The following is a 23,085-nucleotide window of genomic DNA, read 5'->3' on the forward strand; positions in this document are numbered from 1 at the left end:
AGCGTGCAGCCTATAGAGGTCACGCGTAGCTGCCCCGCGTGCTCTCTGTGGCTCTGCGCCGTTGTGCTCTCACTGCCTAAAAGCACTGTATAAACAGCAGTGGTGTGGTGGTTTTGCCCCAGCTGAGAGCTGAGCACCACACAGTCACTTGTTCTTTAAAAGTGGGGGGGGGGGAGGAAGGGTTGGCAGGGCAGGGGTGGGGGAAGGAGTGGGGAGGGAAGGGAAAAAAAAACAACCCAAAACCAAGGAACCAAAATCTTACAGGTTGGGATAAGGATAGTTTATTAGAATAGCAGAAAGATAGATATAACAATGATAACAGGACTTTAGAGCAAAAAATATATGAAACTGGTGAGATACACAATGCAGTTTCTCACCAAACCACACAACTCAGGCCGTACAGCCCAGACCCGTCCCCAAAACCGCGCGTCCTGAGCTGCCTGCTCCTCCTCCCATCAGCACCCCTGTATGCTGAGCATGATGTAATTGGCATGGAATACCCCCTTTGGCCAGTTCGTGTCACCTGTCCTGGCTGTGTCCGCTCCCTTCTCATTAGTAGGGAAATATGAACAACTGAAAAGTCTTTGATTGCTTGGCAACAACTAGAAACATCAGGGTGCTATCAGCACTGCTGTCATCCTGACTCCCAAACACAGCGTTCCATCCACTTTTAGAAAAGACATGAACTCCATCCTAGCCGAAACCAAGTGGTTTCAGAGTAACCAGAAATACCACCTTTCACCTATTTTGGGCATCCTTGTGTTAGTCAAGGGCCACAAGTCTCTTTAGCTTGAGTGCTCCTGTCTTAGAAAAGGGTTCAGTTACTCCAGGAGTCACACAGGGTTAATCATTAGAAAGAAAGAAGAGACAAATAAATGTTACTCCCACTGGATGGCATCGTGATGTGTGTGACTTGAGGCAGAGAAGCGGGTTGTATTAAGATGATAATTCTTTCTATATGATCATTTAAAATCATACTCAAAGTAAAGATGATTTATGAATTTGAAAATACTTTCAAAGCCGCAAATGATCTTTTTTTATTCCCCTCTTTTGCATCTAGGAGGATTCTGAAGAAAGTAACTATGGAGCCTTCAGAGAGACTGGCTAATCTCCAGGCCTTGTGGGACAGTCAGACAGTAGCAGAACTTGGACCTTGTGGTGAGAATGAATTGAAAAGCTCAAATTTAAAAAGGCTGGAATTGCAGTGTCAGGAAGCTTAATTCTATTTCTGGCAGAAGCTTGTAAAGGTGTAATTAGTTTAAAGGTGTAATTAGTATGGAGTAGACTTCTGATTGGTAGGTGAAGGCACTATTTTCAGCTCTCTTGCAACCTGCTGGGCAAAGATAGGCTAGTCGGAGTTACTTTCAGCAGCAAAATGCACAGCCGCCTGAGAGAAAAAGAGAGTGAGTTTTGAAAGACTGGATCTTAAAGTATCAGTATTAAAGTATCCTTTTAGGTGTTTGCTTGTTTTAATATGTTGTTTAATAATCTCTTGGGTCGTTTTAGGAGGCTTTTCACAGATGTATGCCTGTGTGTGTGACTGGCTTGGATTTCCCTACAGAGAAGAAGTACAGTGGGTAAGTACATGTCTTATACTGGAGCTCTTTTCAGCTGACTGTACAGCTGATGAAAGAACAGGTAGCATTTGGGAAAAAAAACCCTACAGCAGTTCTGTAAAGATGTATTTGGTTATGTATTTTTAACAGGATGTTGACACAATTTATCTGACACAAGATACCAGAGAGTTGAATTTGCAGGACTTCAGCCACCTTGACCACAGGTAAACAATATGCAGTAATTACGCCAATATTTTGCAAACTTGCATTGTTCCCCCTCACAGTAGGGTTTGCCTGCCCTTGCTAAAGTGGGATGGTCCCATAGCTGTTAGTTGAATATGTAGACCTCTGAAATGACCATCTGTAGCGTTTTTAGTTTTCATGACAAAGCTGCTGGTTTTGCACAAAAGCCCCATGGAGAGCACATTTCATTGAGGAGCCTGAGAAAATAAATGTATTTTGCTATTGGAAGCACTCCAGAAAGTTAGCAGATAGATACTTTTCCTCTGGCAGAGATAAGAGCTCAAATTCAGCAGAGAAAACATGCAACTACATCTGGTGAGGAAAGCAAAAAAGGAAATTATGCAGTCTTTACTTATGCAGAATCTTTTTCTCATGGTGTACACAGTAAAGGAAATTATTTTTGTCAGCGAGTCAGTAGAAGGTTTAAGTTGTTCAACTGAATCCTAGCCAGTAGCTTCTTCAGTTACAATAGAAGCTATCAAAAATGTGTACTTCCAGAATGGAACTAATTGATGGTAATTTTGCTGTAAGATGCTGAAACTTAGCTAAGTGTTGTATTTGGTTTACTGTATTTAGCTGGTTTAGAAAATTAGATTCGAAGAAAGTTGAATCTGAAGATGTTTAAGTAGGAGGAAATGGGAGTGAGTCTTAACTAAAATCCATCATTACACAAGGAAAACGACCAATTTAAGAAACTGTAAATAAGATAAAGTATTTGCTTCTCTGGGAAAGCCCATTGCAAGAATTAAGACTCTGTCAGTGGAACAGTGTTAAAATATTGTAACAGGAAGGCTGAACTTGGAGGCAGGGGAAGCATTTTGCTGTAGCATTCCTTTCAGGCAAAACCCCCCAGTCAGATACTTAACTTTGCTTTTGTGGTGGGTTTTCATAGTCTGCATTGAATCCCATATTGAAGTCGTGCAGCTGTACCCATGTAATTCAGAGGTCACTTGAACAAGACCACAGGGCTGCAACTAGTGCGTGATGGATGTAGCCAAAGGCGGTTTTGTTGGTCAGATACCCAGCTTCAATAGAAATTAAATGTTTGAACAGATTATTGGAAGTGAAAAATATTACATACTAGGATAGAGTAGATAGAAGTGTTTGTAGTATTTAGAATATCTCAGCTGGTTCAAATGAATCAGCTCTCAGGAAAGGGAGTAATGGGTCTGTTGCTTCACAATAGCTTTTCATTGAAGTATACCTTACAAAATTGATATCACTGGGGAAAAATACTTGTGTAGTTAATAGATGTTTTTGCTAAGTGTCTCATGATCGGGTAAGTCCAAGGATTCAAAACAATTTTGGTGCCATTTACATACTCTGAAATCCATCTCATGGTGAGAGTTTCTACATGCTGAGGACAGAACTGCAAAAAAGGTTTTGATGGAAACTTCAAGAAAACTGCAGTTTTTAGGAAGCCAAACTCTTATGTTATTCATTAAGGATACAAATTAGGGTCTGAGATCCTAGTCAGTTTAAAAATGTATGTGAGTGTTCTGTGATATATTTAGTACAGCAAGAATGCTATAAGTTAATAATATGCCATCATGCTTTGGATTTTGAGACTGTTGTATATCTCGTACACCTAATTTCTGTGATTGCTGAAATGACATACTTCATGTTGTGAGGTAGTTCTGAAGCGATGTAGGACCAGTTGTAGAGGGGCTGTGCACTGCAAAAATAAACAATTTGTGTTTTACCTAGTAAAGTGTTTCTGTCAGAGGTCAACATAAGATGGCATGAATTATAGATGAATCTGACTTCCCAGAGCGTCTGACTCTCAGAGTGCGTAGCATGGCTTGCCACATGGGAACATGACTTCAGAGGTTTTATCTGAAGTTATGTTGTGCTGCGAACCATAAAATTGTTTAACAGCAGCAAAAGAAGACTCAAAGTGAACAGGGCTTATTTAATGCTACACAGATGAGAAATACGCTACTGAATATGCTTTATGATATTTGGACGTTCAAAAAAATTGTCAGAAAACTGTGACTGGTTAGATTTTCTTTGCACTGTTTAGCTTTCTTGCCATCTTAAAATACACTAAGGGACAGAGATGCAAAAAATAATTGTGAAAGCATTAGTGAAGCTTGAACGTTGTTGAAGCTTGGAGAGATTTTCTGCATTCCAAAAGAACAGAATCTGGTTTTGTTTTACGGTGGCACATATTTACATTTTGTAAATCTTGATTTATTCTGGATGATAGTTTAGTAAACAAACTAATAAACAGCTCGATATAACTCAGTGGGGGCAAGTTACGAGAAGGCCCTGCTTTTGGAAAAGGCTATTAATATTCTTTCATAGCATATTGCAGAATAATTAAGATCATTGTTAGTACCACATCTGGAATTTAATAAACTGAATAAGGTAGTATATAATTTTGAAAAGGAAAACTCAGTAACAAGTGCAATGAATTTAGGCAAGCTCAAAGCAAGAGAAGAAGTAAATTCCTAAAGGAATCTCATTTGTCAGAAACACCTTCAAAAATTAAAACAACATGGGGGAAAAAGCCCAAGCTATGGAATTTCTCCTTAAGATCAGATGGTAGAATCTGATGAAGTGAAGTTTCTTGACAGTAAAGCTGCCGCAGAATGGGCAGAGGTTGCACTGGTAGTGGGGTAAGTTGGCAGTCAGTGTTACTGAAGTATCAGTGCCAGTCTAGGCTTTGAACAAACAGGCCTTGAATGCTACGGAAGACTAAACTATTCAAAGATGAGAATTTGAAAATCAGATGGGGTCTATTTGTTTTAAAATATTAATTAAAATATTTGTGCCTTGCGGCAGCAATGTTTCTTTAACTTCATGAAAGCCTGATGGTTTTCCCACTAATTCTGAGCACCCCCTGTCCTTCAGCTGTTTCCTCTCCAGGCCTTGGGGAGGAGATGGGAGAAAGGGATGGCCTCGGGCAAGTTCTGCCTGCAGCCACTCTCCTGCCCAAAAGGTACTGAGCTCTCTCGCAAGCCCTCCGTGCCAGGGCCCTGGCAGTGTAAACGTTTGCAGCCAGTGATCCCTCATCATTGTTCTTCTTTTCCTTTGGAGTTAGCTGGTGCTGCTGCTGATGGCTGAAATACATGTGCTGGTGCTGCCTTCTGCCTCTTTTGGGGGTGGTGTGGTCCACAGGGTGAACAGCTCTGCTCCACCAGTGCAGTGGTGGTAGTCAGCTGTGTCTGGTTACCACTGGCTGAATAAAACCAATGTTACACCTGACGCTTACGTTCATTCTACTTCCAAAGGAAGAGGGAATATTAGAGATGCTAATTCACTGCTTGCTTATTGATGGCTCCAGGGAAAGGCAAAGGAGGAACAAACCTCTATGTGGGTATTCCCTCCCTTATAGCAAGGATCCTGCTTGCCCAGCCTAAGGGGAAAATACCTTTGGGTTGGTTTTCTTCCCTCCCCCTCCCCAACATCTCACTAGTTGCTGCTTTACATGGAGGTAAAGTGCGTGTGATAGCAGGAACAAAAACCATGTGGTGGATGGAAATAAATCTATACACTTCATGAAGCTGGTGAGACTCTGCTGTGCCAGTGGAAATTAATTCACCACGAGACTTGATGGGTGCTGTGAGCAAGATGGAAAACAGGCTAAATCCTTGAAGGGCATTGCACAGTAGTTCCTCTGCAGGAGTGTGAAAACGGTCTATTTGCATGAGCTGCACAGTTGGTGGGCTACAGTCTTTTGCTGAAAAATGCTGCACCTTCTTACTGTTACCTTAGTGATGGGCTCCTACTTCCAAATCTAGCAACTGTGGTTCCCAATATAGCCCACTAAAGGCTCGTCCATATGATGTTGCCTTGTCTCCTGGCTTTCCTACGTGTTAAACAACCACCCTGAAGTGTCTAAATGTTCGTGGAAGAAAAGCGAAGGAGAGGAGGAGGAGGGAAAAGAAGATGTGAGAAGGGTGCTGCTTGTTTAGTGTGGATCTGTGCCTACCTGCAGATTTCCTGAATGAAAACCTGGGGGGAGGTGGGAATAGTTTATAAACTCCAATACTTGTACATTTATACCTGCAAAAACTGGGGCTCGGGTGGCACTATTTTGCTGGTCAGATAAGTTCACATATGTTACAGCTTTTCTAAAAAAAGACAGGGGGTTTCTAAGTAAAGTCTGAGTGTAGGTGTACATATGCATTTAACATGTTGTGTCAAAACGATCCAAGGGCTGCACTGCTAAATCGTTCTTTCGTGCTTGATGGATGATTGTGCTGGGGGGTAGTGTATGGACATGGCATTTGTCAATGTGTGTCATTGGAGGAACTTAGCAGAGGGAGAGCAGATCCCATTAATAGGCTTGGGATGGAGAAAATGGGAATAATTTAGAATTTCATTTGTGAAATCCCTTTTACAATTAAGGAGGGTTTGTTCTGAAAGTCGCATTATCCTTTCACAGGTCTCCTGCTTCCTGGGGGAATTTAACTATAGAGATGAGACAGGAGGTGTTCTCTAGAAGCATTCAGTCATGGAATTATATTAAATCATCAGACTGCCAAAAAGCTTTTTAGTGTCATGCTCAATTATAATTAGAGGTGATTAAGAAGCTTAAATATGTCACCAGCAGGAGAAAAAGTAATTCTAAAAGTAGGAATGGCAGCCCAGACAAATTCCTGGTTTAAAAATTCATGCTGGAATGGATGTCAGTTGGCCAGTCAAAATTTTGTATTAAAACATGAGAAAGACACGCAGTGGCTGGTGATGCTGTTTTTTTAGAATGCAGAACTTTCTGTAATGGGGCTGGTAGGCAATTAGCATTGCAAAATCGTGGGGTATTAGACATGGGAATACACTTAAGAGATTGCTTTAAATGACCAAATCTGACAGTTATATGAAATGTGTGTAAAAGTGTTTTTCTTTTTCTAGAGACTTAATACCTATAGTTGCTGCTCTGGAATATAATCAGTGGTTTACAAAGCTGTCCTCCAAGGATCTGAAATTAGTAAGTAATAAATTGAAACAGTATTATCTGTTCCTACCAGGCTCTGATGGCTTTTCATGATGTTTTTCAAGGTGAACTTCTTTAGGCAAGTACAACTGGGCAATCTATTGAAATTTTTTTCCCCACTTAGTTGTATCAGGAAAGTATAAGCTGTCAGATAGTTAACTCGTGCCATGAAAACACTGCCCAGAGTCAGGTCTTGTCAGACTTTCAAGAGAATGAAGTTTGAATACTTTGCTATGCGATAGCAGTAGCCCACAAAACTACTTTGTTAGGCTTTTCTAGCTCCCTCAAACAATATTGGGTGACTAAATAAGAAACTAACTCTAAAGCAGACAGAAATCTCAGTTGGTTTTTGCAGGTGGAATGCAAGTATCAGAATTCTGGCGCTTTTTTTCTCACTTACAAAGCAGGTTTTTCTCTTTAATTTTCATCATAACTTGATGAATTTTCTCCCAGTTGTGTGAAGGTAGCCCCACGTAGAATGACATTGATGTTCTTCCACATCAGTTTTCTTTCTGAAAAGCAAAAGAAAAAAGGTAAATCTAAACAACTTGGTCTATTGAAGAAAAGGCCAAGAAAAATCAGTAATTAGGTGACTTTTAAAATATATGCTATTTCTTCTAAATTTGAAAGTTTATAGTTGAGTTAGTGGTTTGAGAAATTACATCCAGAAACTTTTGTCCTTAAAAATGAAGTTTGAGTCTTATCTTGTTTAAACTGATGCAATTTATTGATCTGAAAGTGCTCTTATTGCATCTCTTAAGCTATCCTTTTCCATGAAAATCCATAGAAATTAGCTTATGTGATTCTTGGCAGAAGAGTGGGCAAAGAACTTTCCTTTCTTGCTGGGACGTATTACTTGAAATTATGCACGGAGTGAAGCTGGGAGTGTTTTTAATCCTTTGTAGTTTGCTGTTAAAATCACCATTGTTAAAAGGCACAATGCAATTAATCAGTTTCTGCCTCGATGAAATGAGATAGTTTGCTTGCTTAGAAGGCTGGCCAGTGTGGTTTGCTTAGAACAAGAACTGGCCATATTATCTGTCTGAAATATTTTTACGTGACAGTGTTTTTGAATTCTTAGCAGCTTGTCTGTGGAAAACAAATAAACTTTGTCAACCTTGTGAAAAAAAACCCCCTTTAATCCTCACCTCCGCCAACAAGACCTGTATCTTCCCAATGTTCCATTTTCACTCAAAACCACCAGGAAAACTTAGATTTTTGGGCAGCAAATCTGTGCCATAGGAACACTTCTGAGGGTCAGTATGAGGTCAGACATGTCCAGAGGCCACAGAATGCTTTGTGCTTCATGAGTCTCACTCTGACATTGTGTTTGATAGATGGTATCCATAGTGTTTTTATAGTATATCCGTGAAACTTTCCACCAACAATCACACTGCTGTAGAAGCACCGTGATAATATTCTGAATTATTGAAATGTGGAAGGCAAAGATAGAATTGGAAAGGTGGCTGAATTGACAGACTTTAGAAACAGTTGTCACCTTTACTGTGTAAAGGGTTAGTAAGATTTTTGTGTGGTAGATTTTTTTTTTCAGTTTTGGAGGTTCAATTAACTTAGAATCTAAAAAATCAGACTAAAGTGTCAGACTGTCATGAGAAACACACATGTCCCAGGTGTGAATGTCACATTGTTTTTAAAGGAAGATGACAGAATAGTTTCAGCACATCATGATCGTAACTGAAACTCAGCTTTGGACTTCGCATGACTGCTGGTTAGTGCATGCTGTGGGGGGGGGGGAAAAAAGGGCAAATCCAGCAGTGAAATAAAAGATTATAATAAAAGGTGATGAGGCACTGAGTTCACTGTATGGCTTTTGAATCATTAAGGTTTTATCTCTCTATTGGGTGAGCACAGCAAACAAACTCTTTTGTTATCATGCTTTGTGCATAGTACTTGCAAATGTCCATGCAGATTCTAGAATCCAACAACAGTAAGATCATGAGATGGATTTACCTCTGTGTAGGTTGGGAGATTTCATACTGAAATACACTGACCCTTAAGCACTACCTGCAGAGATGAAGAAGTCACTAATCCAACTCTACTCAGCACTTGTCAGGCCACACCTGGAATACCATGTTCAGTTTTGGTCCCCACTATACAAAAAAGAGGTGGACAGGTTGGAGAGGGTCTGAGGGCAGGAAGGCCACTGGGATGGTCAAAAGACTGGAAGCCTGCATGCTGAAGAAAGGCTGAGAGAACTGTTTCTTCACCCTTGAGGATAGAAGGCTTGGGGGTGACCTTGTCACAGTGTTCCAATGCTTAAAGGGTGGCTACAAAAGGTAGAGGCTCCCTTTTTACAAGGGGTCACATGGAAAAGATGAGGGGTAATGAGTAAAAGTCCCTGGGAGATTCTGGTTGGATGCTAGAGGACACTTTTTTCACAGAACAATTGACCTGGGGAGATTGGTTCCAGTGGGAAGTGGTGGGTTCCCCAACACTGGACACTTCTAAGATTCAACTGGATGGGGTGCTGGGCCAGCTTTTATCCGGAACAGTTGGACTGGATGATCCTTGAGGTCCCTTCCAACGTGGTCTTCTGTTTCACTAGCCCTTAGCAGTCTTTGGAGGACCTGTAGCTAGAGTGCGTTTGCTCTTTGTATTTTGGGGGGTGGTGGGTTTTTCTTGTCTGCCTTACAACACCTTTCTCTGTGTTTTAGTTGTCATTCCTTGTCAGGCTTTATTCTCCTTTGCACTAGTTGCCACTTTTTTCTGAAGGTTTTGCATGCACATGAACAAGGTTTCTTTAAAAAAGTGAGCATTTTTTCTGAATCACAGGCTTTGGGGTTTTTTACTATCATCATTAAAATTCTGCCTCCTGTGATTAGGTGGCCTGCTTCACAAATGACTCACTTTTAGTCTGCCTCTTGCTTCCCTGAGTCTTTTCCAGAAGTCCTCTGTTGCCATCTGACTCTCAATCTGGGATGTTCCTGGTATTCTTTCTTACTATTTATGTCTGACAAAAAGCTGATGGCGGCCTGGATCGCATTATGATGTACAGCTTAGAGCTCAATAACCATCTGTTCCACGTTTGTGTTCTTTAACGTTGTTCTGTCTTTCCTGTGGCAGTCCACTGATGTCTGTGAACAGATACTGCGAGTGGTGAGTAGGTCCAATCGATTGGAAGAGCTGGTATTAGAGAATGCCGGGCTTAGAACGTAAGTAATTCCTTTGAAATGTTGTATTAGTTACTGCTTGCTGCCAGCAAAAAGCTTGTGTGATGTGTGTTTAAAATAAGCATAAAAACCCCCTTGTGTCTACGTCTGCCTTGTTCTGAGGAACTTGTAGTCACAAGCTTTTTATCAGGTTTTCCAGAGGTTCCTTGTGTTCAAGAAATCCTTTTTAAACTGATGAGGGTTTTTTTTTTAAGATTCTGCCTCTAGAGTTGGGTTAAGTGGAGCAAAATGGATTGGGTAAGAACATAAACCCTAAATCAACTCACACTGTTCTTTCCAAATACGATTGCCAACAGAGGTATGAAAACCTTATCATTTAAAAAACAGTGTTTGAGGCTTTTTTAAAAGTGTATTATTCCACCTTGTGTAACAGATTATTGTGTCATTCCCAAGAGAACTGTTTTTATATTACCCTGGATTGCAGTCTCCTTAAATGTAACAGAACTTCCACTATTTTAAAAAAACCTAGTGCATAATTAAGTTTAACGCCTTCCCATAACCTTAAAAGACACATAAGGTAAGCCATGCATATGTTTTAAATACAGTAAGATGTAGATACCAGGTATTTGGGTTTTGTCCCTTCACAGGAAATAGAACTGAAGTTCAAGTTACAGGTTAGCCCAATTGGAAGTCTTTGTAGCTTGTTTTAGTGTTAGAATAGTGTCCAAGAGCATGTAGGCAAGGCAAACTTTGGCACTAGTGAGTTTTTATGTTAATTAAAAAAGGCAGTGGAAAGGTGGAAGATACAGAACACTCCACTGAATTACAAGTAAAGAAGGGAAACAAGCACAAGGGAAATATTTGGTGTGCTTTACATTGTCTTTTCTTCTATTGTTTTGGTCTTTTCCCCATTATTTTTAAAAGGGGTTTGCACTGAAATACCTTTAAAAGAAAATGACCTAAATGAGAGGAAAATTGAGGTGGAGTTTGGAGTTACACCCAAACTTTCTGATCACTAGTGCAATGCCTTTAATAACTGTCATTCAAGCATAAGCACCTGATTTTAGTCTCATTTTTCTTGCAGTGTATGCCATGAAATCCAGTGGTAGTCATTAATATGAAAGGATACATTGACCACCTTTTCACATTGCCAACCTTAACTTATCACAGTTGGATTAACTGGTTTCAGTTCTAACAGGATTTGACAGACAATCAACCTATGATTTTGGTTGTCATGTCTCCATCTACGTGCAGATTGTTTGGCACTTTGCCTTGGTGTGTATCTGCTCCCATCAGCACTGTCTGTCTGGTTTTGTCAAGGACGCATTTGTCAGTTCTGCCACTCACCACAGCTGCTCGGGAGAGGGAAATCCCCTTGTTGCTGGGTGTCTCCCTTCCTGCAGCTTACGGACCAGTCGTTTTTAACAAGCTGTGACAGACTGCCAGACCAGGGTTAAGAAGCAGCCACCAAGAGCAGTGCTTTCAGAAATACTTGTGCTGCTGCAAGAGCCTATTTCTGCACCAGAGTCAGTTCAAGATGAGATCATTCTTTTCTACCTCTGGCTACTCATTTCTGTGATATGTTTTGGGCCATGCCCCCATAAAAACTCATCATCCTCTCAGCTGATGAGACCACAAACTATTGTGCAGTAGCAGTCGTAAGGACCCAGGACTAGGGCTCTATGGACTGTTGGGGAAAATAGGTGGTTGTCAAGTGAAACCCCCTCTCTGATAAGACTTGTGTTTGTGAAAATTTTATCCCCATTGCTCTTTCTTTAACAGATAAAAAGGGTGCAGTCTAGATTACGTGGGCTGGTTTTAATGCATATAGCAAACACTAATGTTTTGATAAGTGTGTTAACTGAAGTAGGTTATATCCAGTTTTCAGGGATAAGAGAAAAGTTCAGGGTGACCTGAACAAATGAGCTTGAAAGGAGAGTTGTGTCCCTGAGGTGTTTTAGAGGAATGGGGAAATATGTGATAACCAGAATATTAATTTCCATGAAACTGCAGGATGGGCTCTTCACAGTCTGCAAAAGTCAGTTTGCAAGAGCCAGTGAATGTGATCTATTTGTTGTGCTTATGTCCTCTCTGAAAGCTGGCAGGCAGAATGTCCCTACCACCATCTGCACCATCCTCTGTAGCCCTGTTCTAAAGGGGACGGCTGGCTGTGACAGAGGGGGGAACAAGAGAGATGGCTGCTGCTGGTACCCAGAGGGGCTTTGACCTTGCATCTCATTTACCCTGCTGGGTGGGCTCTGAATGTCCTTAGATTTCACCTCCCAAGCATGTCCTCTTTGTGTTACAGGGATGTTGTCCACACAGATCTTGAGGAATTGTTTTGTTTGTCTGAGGTTTTCAGATGTGTGCTGTTCTTGACCTTGGTGAAATATCCTTACCCTGCTGTATGAGTAGTTGCACTGGGTCTTCGGGGCTTTACCTCCAAGCCAGAATGTCCACAGTTCAGGCAAAGTGTGGCTGTGCAATGCATACAGAGCGAGTTTGATGCTTTATAGACCTGCTTTCAGGCCTACATTGCATGCTCTGTGTGAAGTGAGGCAAAAAAAAACCAGTTACATTTTAGGACTTGAAACAGGGTGGACAAAGAAGGGGAAAGGATGTTGCCCAGATTCCTCTGTTTATGGTAGAGGCTGCACAGGTCATGGGAAATTTATGTTAGCTATTTTCTAAATCAAGCCTTGGATCTCCGTGCACCATAGGTGATCCAGTGCTTTCTGGTGGCGGTGGAGCCTTTGCTGAATGGTTCACTCACATTGTCTGAGGTGTTCCAGTAATATTGCCTATATTGGTGACACAAGCTAGAGCAGAATTTGTAAATAAGCCTGGAGATTTAGGCAGAACACTGTAATGACAGGAATCTGCTAGGGATAAAGGAAGAGGAGGAGACTCTGCATGAAGGGGTTTTTTTGTTTGTTTGTTTTTGAACTCAAACCCTCATTTTTCTTGGCTGGACGTAAGGAGCTGGATTCAGTTGCTTAAGCACAGCCATCTAGTGCCAGTTGAAGTGCTGAAGGGAATCTACAGAGCGTTGGCAAATGTGACGAACGACCTACAGGAAATATGGAGTCTTATACAGCAGCTGGTAGCAAAGCAGGATACCCTGAGGCCTGTCAGATGGCACAGATTCAAGCCCAGAATTTCTTTTTCTTGAGTGTTTATATTCACATGCTGTTTGTATCTTAGGAAGAGAGTATACTTTTCCTGAAGGCAGCCCATCATCATGCATTTTCAGTGCTGGAACCTGTGCTACCCCCAGGGGTCCATCTAAGGAAACGGAGTTTCAAAGGGAAACTGAACTTCCCTGAAACATGTCTGTACCCGAGTACATGATGCAGCAACAGATAACCAAAAGCTTGTGTGAGACTATTGCTGTCTGGTCTCCACTCCTTTCCAGAGACTGGAAGAGGACACTAGCTCCACTGCTGTTCTCAGCACACAGGCTGATCACTTTATGGTAGGCAGGATCTGTCCTGAGGAAAATGAACAGTGTTATTTAGCACTCTTCTAGCAATGTAGCTGGTAGTTCTCCACCACTGGTGTACAGGAAGGAAGGTACTGCCCTTCAAGGCAGAAAGAGAAAGAGGCTTTGTGCAGGAAGCTCAAGGAATATTTTTGATTCCTACCTCAGTATCTAATTTAGGTGAAGGAAGAACATTGAAATTATAGTCTAGCTTTAACAAAAGCACACAGAAAGGCTAGTCCCTTAATACATGAAAGCTCCCCTGGACAGAGGGTTTATCTTAGGGCTGGTACCAGCCAACAGCCTTAATGCAAGGAAGTGCACTGAATGCTCGACCACACCTGAGTCTCACAGTGTGGTTGTGTAGGAAAAGCTGAGCTAGCTTCAAATTTAGCCTTGTGAGCAGTGGTAGTGCAGCTGCAGCAACATGCTCTGAGATGGTGCAGCCCTCCCTTGCACCTCAAGCAGACTGAAAACAAAGGTAGGTTGTGCTACTACAGCTACCTACAATAGTTGGTTAAAGTTAGTTCAAAGCTATCTCTGCTACCTGGCCTGGCTGTTGTGAGCACTGTATCACCACATCTCTTGGGACACATTGCTAGCACTGTAGTCAACCAGTTATGTACTTTGATGCTTCCCCTCATAAAAACAAGCAAGCAAAGACCAGTTTATCAGCATGCCACTGTTCTTTGAGAGCGTTATTCCTGCTGTTTTACAAGGTCAGAAGTACCCCTGGTTTGTTGACCACCTGGATATGCTACAAAGCCCATCTGTTTGAGTGACCGTTGGTCAAGAGCTGCTGCAAGTCAGGGCTTTGGCTTGTGAGTGAAGGAGGTAGTGGTATGCAAGTTGATGTGTATGTATTTCACCCATGTGTGCCAGGTTGAAGATGTGCTTGAGTTTTAAGTTATTCTGTGTAATCCCTGTTTTATAAAAAGCATTTTGAGCTTTGATTGAGATTCCTTCAGTCTCTTAAGCCACAGAATAAAGAAATAATAAAATACCCTGCTTTGAAATGTAGAAATTTGGCACATAAACTATGTTTAAAACCATGAAGAACCATTTACCACTCTGCAGTGGGATAGCCCACTTCTGTCTAGTAATCCCTTGACATTTTTAAGCCTCTGAACATGCTGTTGGTACAGGAGGTAGCAAAAGTGTCTCTTTCTGTCTCTCCTTTCTTCTTGCAGAGATTTTGCACAGAAACTAGCCAACGCCCTAGCCCATAATCCCAACTCAGGACTCCATACGATCAACCTTGCTAGCAATCCACTTGAAGACAGAGGTACTGTAACATTTATATTTCTCTACAAATGTAGTAGGACGTTGCTGCTGCTCAGTTCGAGTTTGGCTTTGCGTGAAGAATAGGTTCTTGTTCTGTGTGTAATGCTATTGTAAATATCTGTTGTTCACAAATGACTGAGAATTGCTATTCCTTTCTATTTATATGTATCCATTAGCTTGTTGAGAAACATTTCTAAGTCTTAAACCACGGCTTTTATTAGATTTCATTACATTTTCATAAAGGTTTCTTTTAAAGGAAGATAGAACACAGTGCCTGTTTAGGACCAGAGAGTAAGTCAAGTGGTATGCATTTTTGAAAGCAATGTGATCAGTTGAAAGAAGAAGCATGAGGCACCTTTGCTGCTCGGATTATATTTTCCTGGTGGCTTTGTGTGTTTATTTCAGTCATCATTCTGTACTTAGTTTGGTACTGAAACTATTCCTTTTTTCAGCTTTGTGCTAGTCTGTAGTGTTTGCCAGTACTTGGCGGTGTTCAGTGGTACTGGCATAGCTGGCGTCCTTATGGAGCAAAGTGCTGTTGACTCCACAAGATGGAAAATCAAGCTGAACAGCTCAGCTTTTCTCAGACTAGGCACTGCTAGGCATGATTTCAGTACATAGCCAGTCAAGTCGTTCCCCTCCCTTGTCTACTCTCTTTTCACCCAAGGGGGATTTATTTTTAAAATAAGGTTACATTCTTTCAGTCTGGAGCTGACCCTTCCGCGCTGCCCACGTGAGATTTCCTTCTGCTCCGCTTAATGCATTCCAGGCACACAGTGTTCTGGGATCAGACTATCTTGTGCTCTTGTGTGGCCAGAAGAAAAATAAGAATTCTATACAGTGACTCTTTTCTTGTTTTGGGGAAACATTCCAGTCTCTTTCCTGTCATGATTTAAAATGGAAAAACTATTCCATTTTGATTACAACCTGACTCATTGTGTTCTGAGCACGGAGTTTTGGAGGTGTTTCTCCTTTCTTGCTTGTTCAGCAAGGGGGGGGAAACGATGGGAAGGGATTCCCCCCTTTTCCTCTTTTGTATCTCTCTTCCCTTTGACTTAGAAACAAGCCTGAAAATTATTTTTGTTTTTTACCTGTTCAGAGTAGTTTATTTAGAATTGCTCCCATGAATTGCTTTAACTCTTCTGACCACCTCTTGCCTGCTGATTACTGCTTGCTCTCCTTAGGAATCCATATCACGTGAATGCCACTGTTTTGCTGAAGAACATTGTTATCACAATGTGCCTTAGGCCTAACTGCACTGTTCAAAAATTCCTATTGTAAGCTGGGAAAAAGGCTGTTACATTGTTGATTCTGCTTTTTGAAGTGTATTTAGATTGTATTATATGAAAGGGCTTTTGTTTGGGTGGGTTTTTTTTAAAAAAAGTACTCATTTTTATCTTGAAAGCAAAACAAATGACCAAACATGGGGTAGGTATTCTACAGTACAGGGGACTTTTTATTCTTTTTTTTAAAAAACATAGCAGTGTGGGTACTTTATTTGTGACAAACGTGGATATGAACCATTGTGCAATATCCAGATACAAGATATAAACCCAGAAACTACAACTTGGAGAAATTAGTAGGTTGTTTTTTTCATTAGCTCAGTCTTTCCTATGACATATGCAATTAAGGTTTGACCATTTCATTAGGGAGTTAGGTAAGTTATATGAGTACTTAAAGAAAAACTAACTGTAATGGTCAACAGGGAAATACTGCAGCTTTTCAGCTTAAGAAAGTTCTAAGTGTCCTGTGATTTGATATTCACTGAGCACAAGGTAAATTTGACTTTATTTAGCTGGAGGAGCATCAAGCAGTTCACAAGTAAAAGCTGACATCATGGAGATGCATGTAAGCACATGGATTGCAGAAAGTATCTCTTCAAAAATCACCTTCAGAAACTGGAAGTTCCATCAGATTATTTTGCAGTTGTAAGGGAAATAACACAATTGTGTGAATCGCAGGGAAGAACGTATCGTTGTGCGTTGTCTGAACAAAAATACACCCAAAGCTATTATGTATTATTGAGTACCAATAAGTAAAGACTTTATATTACTACATTAATGCTACTGTCTCTATTCCAATAACATCAGAAGTGTGTTTAGTTTAAGTTTAGTAGGACCAGGCTTCAGTTCAAATTAAAAGCAGTGTTTATAGGACGTGGGCTACATTGAGACCGGTGTCTTCAATTTGTGATCAGCTTCTCTTTATGGTACTGTCAATATTTGTGCGACTAACACCTGGAAAGTTTATTATCTAACTGGGCTTTAAAATCTAGCCCTGCTAAAGTGATGGGAATTTTTCTTTTAGCTTTATTAGGATAAGAATTTAGTCTTATATTTTATTAAAAATAATGCAAAACAAACATACTGAAGCCTTGAAATACTCAAATTCAGAACTGTGTGCCCAGATGCAATTAACTCTACTTCTCCCAGCAGACCTCTCACCTCTGCTAGGAGGTTTGCAAATATGGGTGACTTAAAGCATTCAAGGGCCTGAGTGACCAGAAGCATTTTTTTCTTTCTGCACCTGGTTCCTGTGTCTTATAACTGGGTGGATCCTTAACCCCCCCAAAGTGCTGATAAGGTGTTAAAATTGTTCAGCGTGGCAGTAGTGCGAAGTGGTCTGTGGATTGTTTCATGTGTGCATATATGGGAGAAGAGAACTAGCTTTTTTCATTTACTGTGTTTTGAGTCAAGTAAAAGGCTTCACCGCCTTTCTCTTTGCCCTTGTCTCTCCAAGTGGGTTGCTGTGGAGAAAACTGTATTTCGCACCGCAGGTTAAGCCTGGAGTTTCAGTGTTGATTTATTCCTCTAATAAATATTTCATGGAGTGGTTCCATTGTTATTTAGTGTGTGCCCTCTTAATCAAATTTCAATCTTTTCCTTAAATGAGGGGATTAAATTTATGAAGTGTGGAACTTGGATACATGAGAAAGGGCTTTAATCAAAAGTGCTTTTTTTCCTTCTCCTCCTCTTTTTTATTTTTTCTTTCTTTCTTTTGTTGGATTTGTGCTGAGGTAGTCCAGTCTGTGTCAGCATCTTAATAGGCTTTTACTGTGTGGAACCACAAGCGTTTGTAGCTTTTCCAAGCCTGGCTGGTAACCTCCAGGCTACTGTAAGTGAATTAAGTAGCCATTAGGCTTTAGGCTCTTAAGGTTTACCTCAGAAAAAGAGGGCAGTGGGTGTCTCTCTTGCCTTGACAACTTTTCCTTTTAAAGGAAAATTAAAATAGTTTGAAGTTTTCATGGGAAGTACCATTGTTGGGTTTTTATTTCGGGGTGGGTTTTTTTTTTAAGTTTTGGGGTTTTTTAGGCTGAACCATAAAGTTTCCACATTTACAAAACATGTTTTTCACACTTTCTCAAAGTAGGTGTCTATTACATAGTTTTAAAACAAATTCAGGCAGATCACTGATTGTTAACAGCAAAATTCCCTGTCCAATGCTTAGCAAGGAAGGGATCTTGACTACATCAGTCATGTTAAAGATTTATGGTCATAAAAAAACAGGGTCATTTTGGGGCCACCCCCACAGTGAGTGTTGTTCCACCAGCACAGTTTGCCCTGTTGTGATTGCTGGGAAAATCTGAGATGTCAGATGTTAACCTGAAAATGTCCATTTTCTCTTTGATCCCGTAACAGGTGTGTCATCTTTGAGCATTCAGTTTGCCAAACTTCCAAAGGGACTGAAACATTTAAATTTATCCAAAACTTCCTTGTCACCTAAAGGTATGTTTTGTAAGAATGCCTCTTTTTCTGTTCTAAAAGCTTTGGGCTTCCATCCTAGTAATATCTTTTGTTACCAGATCATAAACTAATTCTGTAAATGATTTACATGTGTATTCCCAGCAGCATGGCTGCTTTTTTTTCAGTCCTGGGTTCTGTGTCCCCTTCAGCACTTTGAAAAACTCTTACTCTCTTCTGCAAGGTTTGGTCTTGAACCTCTATTGTAAAGAAAGATTGAATTTCTAATTGGCATAAATGATATTTTTCATATGTGCTTCAAAAAGATGTCTGACTGAAGCAGAAATATTTTGGGAAGTTTCCAAATGTTTTGCACGCAATTATTTTATAAAGCCAAGTGTTGTGACAATGGCTCTTCAGTGGTTTGCTCTGAGTAAAGACTTCTTTGGCTTATAGTTTACAAATTTCCAGTCTGATAATGTAACTGAAGTGTAGGTATATTTCAAAAGCAGTGACAATACTGGAACAAGTCAGAAGCTTTCAAGGATTTTTGCATTCTGTTTTATAAGTGATAGACTCAGTGACCTCTTAAACAGACTGCATAACTCCAGGGTCTCCTGTAGAGAACATGAGGGTTAAAAATAGAGAAGAAAAAAAAAAATTCACTGACATTATTGCAGCTTTTTTGCAGATGTTGATGACCTGGAAAAGATGAGTGAGTTATGGTCTCTGTAGGACATAAATTGATAGCTGATAGTAGCCATGCTCTTTTATCCTTTTAATTATAGCTCTGTGAAGTGCAGATTCTGTGTTCTCCTACGTTTTAAGGGTTGGCCTGGGGGAATATGGGTGGGGAGAAAGGGTTTTTTGTTGTTGTTTTGTGAGTGTTTGTAGTTCTTGTTATGCTTAAGTAAATAGTAAACCCTAAACTGAATTCATTCAACCATGATTTTCATTAAAAAGACTATTAAACTCCAGGGTTGTTTTTTATCCACCACTAACTCCATTTTTAGTGACAAGCGATTGATTAAGAATCTCGACTGACCTTACATGTAGTCTTGTAATTACATGTTCATGAATTTGACAGAAATTCGGACTTCTGGTATGTTCATTCATCCTGTCCTTTTCTTCATGCAATCTGAATGGTTTCAGGAAGTGCTTGAGATCATCAAGTCAAGAGAACACTCCAGCTATGCTTCCATCTTCGTAAAGAATAGATGTCAGCCCGATAAAGTTCACCCACAGAACTCTTGTCAGTAGAAAGGAATTCTGAGCTTATGAAAAGAAATTAGAAGGCTTTTAACACATTTAAAAGTCATTATTTAAACAAAGGCTGAAAGTATTTTCCAGTATGTCTAATACTGACCTCATATGAATCCTAATTCAGACTGTTTTGCAGTAACTATCCTCCAGAGAGTAGCATGTCACCATGAATATTGTCCCATGGCAGCTCCTCAGTGTTCCTCAAAAAAGTATATTCATTTTCTTAAAACTGGAACTCTTATAACCCTCTGGACCTGAAGAAACTCAGCTTCACCTCTTCAGCTGTCTGCAAATCTGTCTGTCTTAGTCAGTTTTCCTTTAATTGAAGACGACAGTACTGAATTGCTTTTAACTTGGTAGGCTATTTTTGAACGTGTAGTGTTTTCTGTGGGGAGAGTCTAAAGGAGACCTTGGGTCTTGGATTCAGTTCACTCCAAGGTGCATGGATATATTTATTTATTTATTTATTTTCCCCCAAGTCTGTCTATTTTCTTAAGCTTTTCAGTTTCAGAAATTCTGTGCAGTCCCTTGCTCATTTTGACCTTATTTGAAAAGCACTTTCTACTCAAGATAAGTTTCTCAGATTGAGGACTGAAGTTCAGGTGGTAACTTCCCAGCTGATCTTTCTTCAAATATTGTATCTCAAAGTTCCTGAGAGCTATTAACACTCTGAGCCTCCTGAGAGCAGTAAAAGAGCATTAAAGATTGTCTGCAAATGAAACTGAGATTACTGCTAGAGTATAGCATGAGGTAGGTGAAGTTCAAACAGAAATTTATTGATTTGAAGATTCTAGTTAAATGGAAAATTCTAGTGTACTCATTCAAAGATAGGGCTTTCTTTTCTGAGCCCAAGCCAGAGGCTAATTAAAAAAATCCCATGTTCACATTGTTTGCCTTCAGTGATGTTGCTGATTTTGAGCAGTTGTCCCTTTAAAAACATGAAACAAGCAGCAGCATTACAGATTGTTTGATAATTTTTCTTCTCACCCAAACTCAGACACTGCTCCTAAGTTCCCAAAATTGTTTTTTGTTAGTATATTCTGCATTCTTGGCAGTACGTTACATTAATTTCTACTTCTCCCTATTGCTTATAAATGCTTTTGAGAAGACTCACTAAAGTGAATCCAGAGCTACAAGCACTAGTGGTTAAATAGAGCTTTTAGGTCTTTCAGAGTTTCAAAAAGTATTTGTCTTCCCTTTACCTTTATAGATAGGGTGTGGATTCAACAATGCAATGTTAAGATGAAAGAAAAATTACACTGAACAGAAAAGCTTTGAGACTTGGTAAAAAATGTTACTGGACTTTGATTCTTTTGTCAAAAGCCACCTGAAACCAAGAGTTGTGCTACTGACTTCAGAGACTTTCTTAATATTTGGAAGCTTGGAAAACTAAAGCACCACCACTGTGGGATATTTTGATCTCCAGTGGCTTACTAACTGGTTCCTCCACATCCTCACTGGCAAATCCATTTTGTACTATATTTTTAATGAAGAGTGGTCGTATTCTGTCCCTTGAATGCCAGTCTAGTATACATTTAGCTTTTAGAAATTACATTGTGTCATCAATCAAAACAACTGCCTGCTTTCGTTGGACACTTAGAGAAAAAACAGCTGCATTTGAGGGGTTGGACCTGATGATCTCTTGAGGTCCCTTCCAACCCCTACGATTCTGTGATCTACTAAAGGACACAGTGATACTTATGTAAGAAAACACATGTGTGTAGTGCTTGGAAGGCAGCTATAACCATCTACAAAAGAAGTTAGTAACTTGGTGATAGCTTACAAACCCTCAGATGAAATATTTAAAGGTGTTAGAAGTAGCCATGTCCTAATTTGTGTTTGTAAAAGCTGAAGAATTTTGAGGGAGGAAAGCTCTGACTGTTTTTTTCTCAGTATGAGCTTTTTAATTTTAATGTGAAAATTATGTATTTGTGCTGACCAGGAACTGAGAGTCTTTGTGTGTCTTGATATTTTAATTAACTATTTCTCCTGAAATTACAGGCACAGAAATTAATTGAAATCTTTTTAATTTCTGGGTCTCATCAGTTGCTTTTGAAGTTCTGGCAATTATAATTGTTAATGTGTTTGGTCTTCCACAGATAGATTCATCCACATCCACAGATGCTTTTATCTAAACATTATTGTTTGCAGGAGGACACTGGCTTACTATTCTGGGGTAAACTCTGGTTTAAAAATCTGTTAAGAAATCTGTTCAAAGTGGGATTGCACTCTTCAAGCCACCAGGGGCCTGGCAAAAAGACTTTTTCCCTGGATCTGGGACCTCTATGCACTACGGGTTCCATCAGAGCAGCTGATGGGGCATGGTCCAGGCAGAACTGGGCATGCTGTGGAAGGAAAAGTTTTCTTACCTGCCTGGTGTTCTGTGCTCCTCTGCTGCGGTGCAGTGATGGTGATGGAGGGCATTAAATGCTTGTGTATGTCTGTGTTCACTGAAACTGTGCACTCTCAGGGTCTGGGCCAGTTTTGTCTAGAGTTGACTAAGTTGAGTGCTGGTATTTTTTTGGCAGGGGTGAATAGCCTTTCCCAGTCACTGAGTGCCAACTCACTGATCGCAACCACGCTCGTCTATCTTGACCTCTCAGGGAACGCGCTCCGCGGTGATGATCTCTCAGTAAGCACTTTCTTCTCATTTGGGAGTTAATTAATAGATTATGTAATTACTTTAAAAAAAAAAAGGGAAAGATTTTGTTTAGATTTTTTTTTTGCCTTTATTTCAGTACTGTTCTAGTAGGAATTGAGAATAACATTTTGATCTTCCTCTTTAGTACATAGTCAGAGAATTAAATTGCTCCACATGACTAAATAAATCTGTCATTTTTAGTTCATGCTTTTTGTACAACAGCAAGTGTGCCACTTGTTTCAGTGGACTTACGGTGCTCACTGGGTTCTTTTTGAAAGAGATGAAAGCACAATTTTAAGAAGTCATCATCTTTTTAATGATAAACATGTTACTTTTTTTTTTTCTTCCACTGGAACGTTGGAAATAAAGGATTTCTTTTCACTTGGAAAGATGTAAAGTCTGGTTTTCAATATTTTTGTATAAATAAATCTGTGTGTCTTCGTGTCACGTGCTGTTGAAGCTCATGATTCTTGGAAGAATGTAATTATTTTTTAAATTCATTTGTTCAATTTACAGTAGCCATAGGGGTGTACCTCCTCTTTTCTCTGTAAAAAAATCCACTTAGTTCTCAATTTGTAGGATTTGCTTTTTGACTGTTACATCTGTACTTCCCTCTCACATCAAAAGTTGTGTGCATGTAAGTGTCACGTTTTGAATTTTTTAAGTAGTTAGCATCTAAAATATGCAACACTACAGTCATCTGGTCTTGCAATTTGAAGTGCAGATGACTGATGTTTTCACAAATCCTGCTAGTTTCAGATTCATCAGCACATTCAAAGAGCTACGTTTTTTCAGACATAAAATGGTGAAAGTTTCAGTGGGACAAGAGGATTGAAAAGGTAGCAAGTAGTTAGATGTAAATAA

At 40.0% G+C, this 23,085-nt stretch overlaps 1 protein-coding gene across 2 annotated transcripts in view; it reads left to right on the forward strand.

Annotated features, from left to right (window-relative positions):
* Positions 1 to 23,085, forward strand: part of CARMIL1 (capping protein regulator and myosin 1 linker 1) — a 197,679-nt gene that overhangs the window by 91,488 nt on the left and 83,106 nt on the right. For both annotated transcript variants that reach the window (XM_084280476.1, XM_084280477.1), the window contains exons 6-13: positions 1,061 to 1,158; positions 1,507 to 1,577; positions 1,707 to 1,780; positions 6,660 to 6,735; positions 9,826 to 9,914; positions 14,544 to 14,638; positions 18,276 to 18,362; positions 22,109 to 22,212. In XM_084280476.1, coding sequence (XP_084136602.1) covers positions 1,061 to 1,158; positions 1,507 to 1,577; positions 1,707 to 1,780; positions 6,660 to 6,735; positions 9,826 to 9,914; positions 14,544 to 14,638; positions 18,276 to 18,362; positions 22,109 to 22,212 — 694 coding nt within the window. The remainder of the gene's footprint in view (positions 1 to 1,060; positions 1,159 to 1,506; positions 1,578 to 1,706; positions 1,781 to 6,659; positions 6,736 to 9,825; positions 9,915 to 14,543; positions 14,639 to 18,275; positions 18,363 to 22,108; positions 22,213 to 23,085) is intronic.

Source organism: Gallinula chloropus (genome assembly GCF_964237585.1).
Source record: "Gallinula chloropus genome assembly, chromosome: 2".
Lineage (NCBI taxonomy): Eukaryota > Metazoa > Chordata > Aves > Gruiformes > Rallidae > Gallinula > Gallinula chloropus.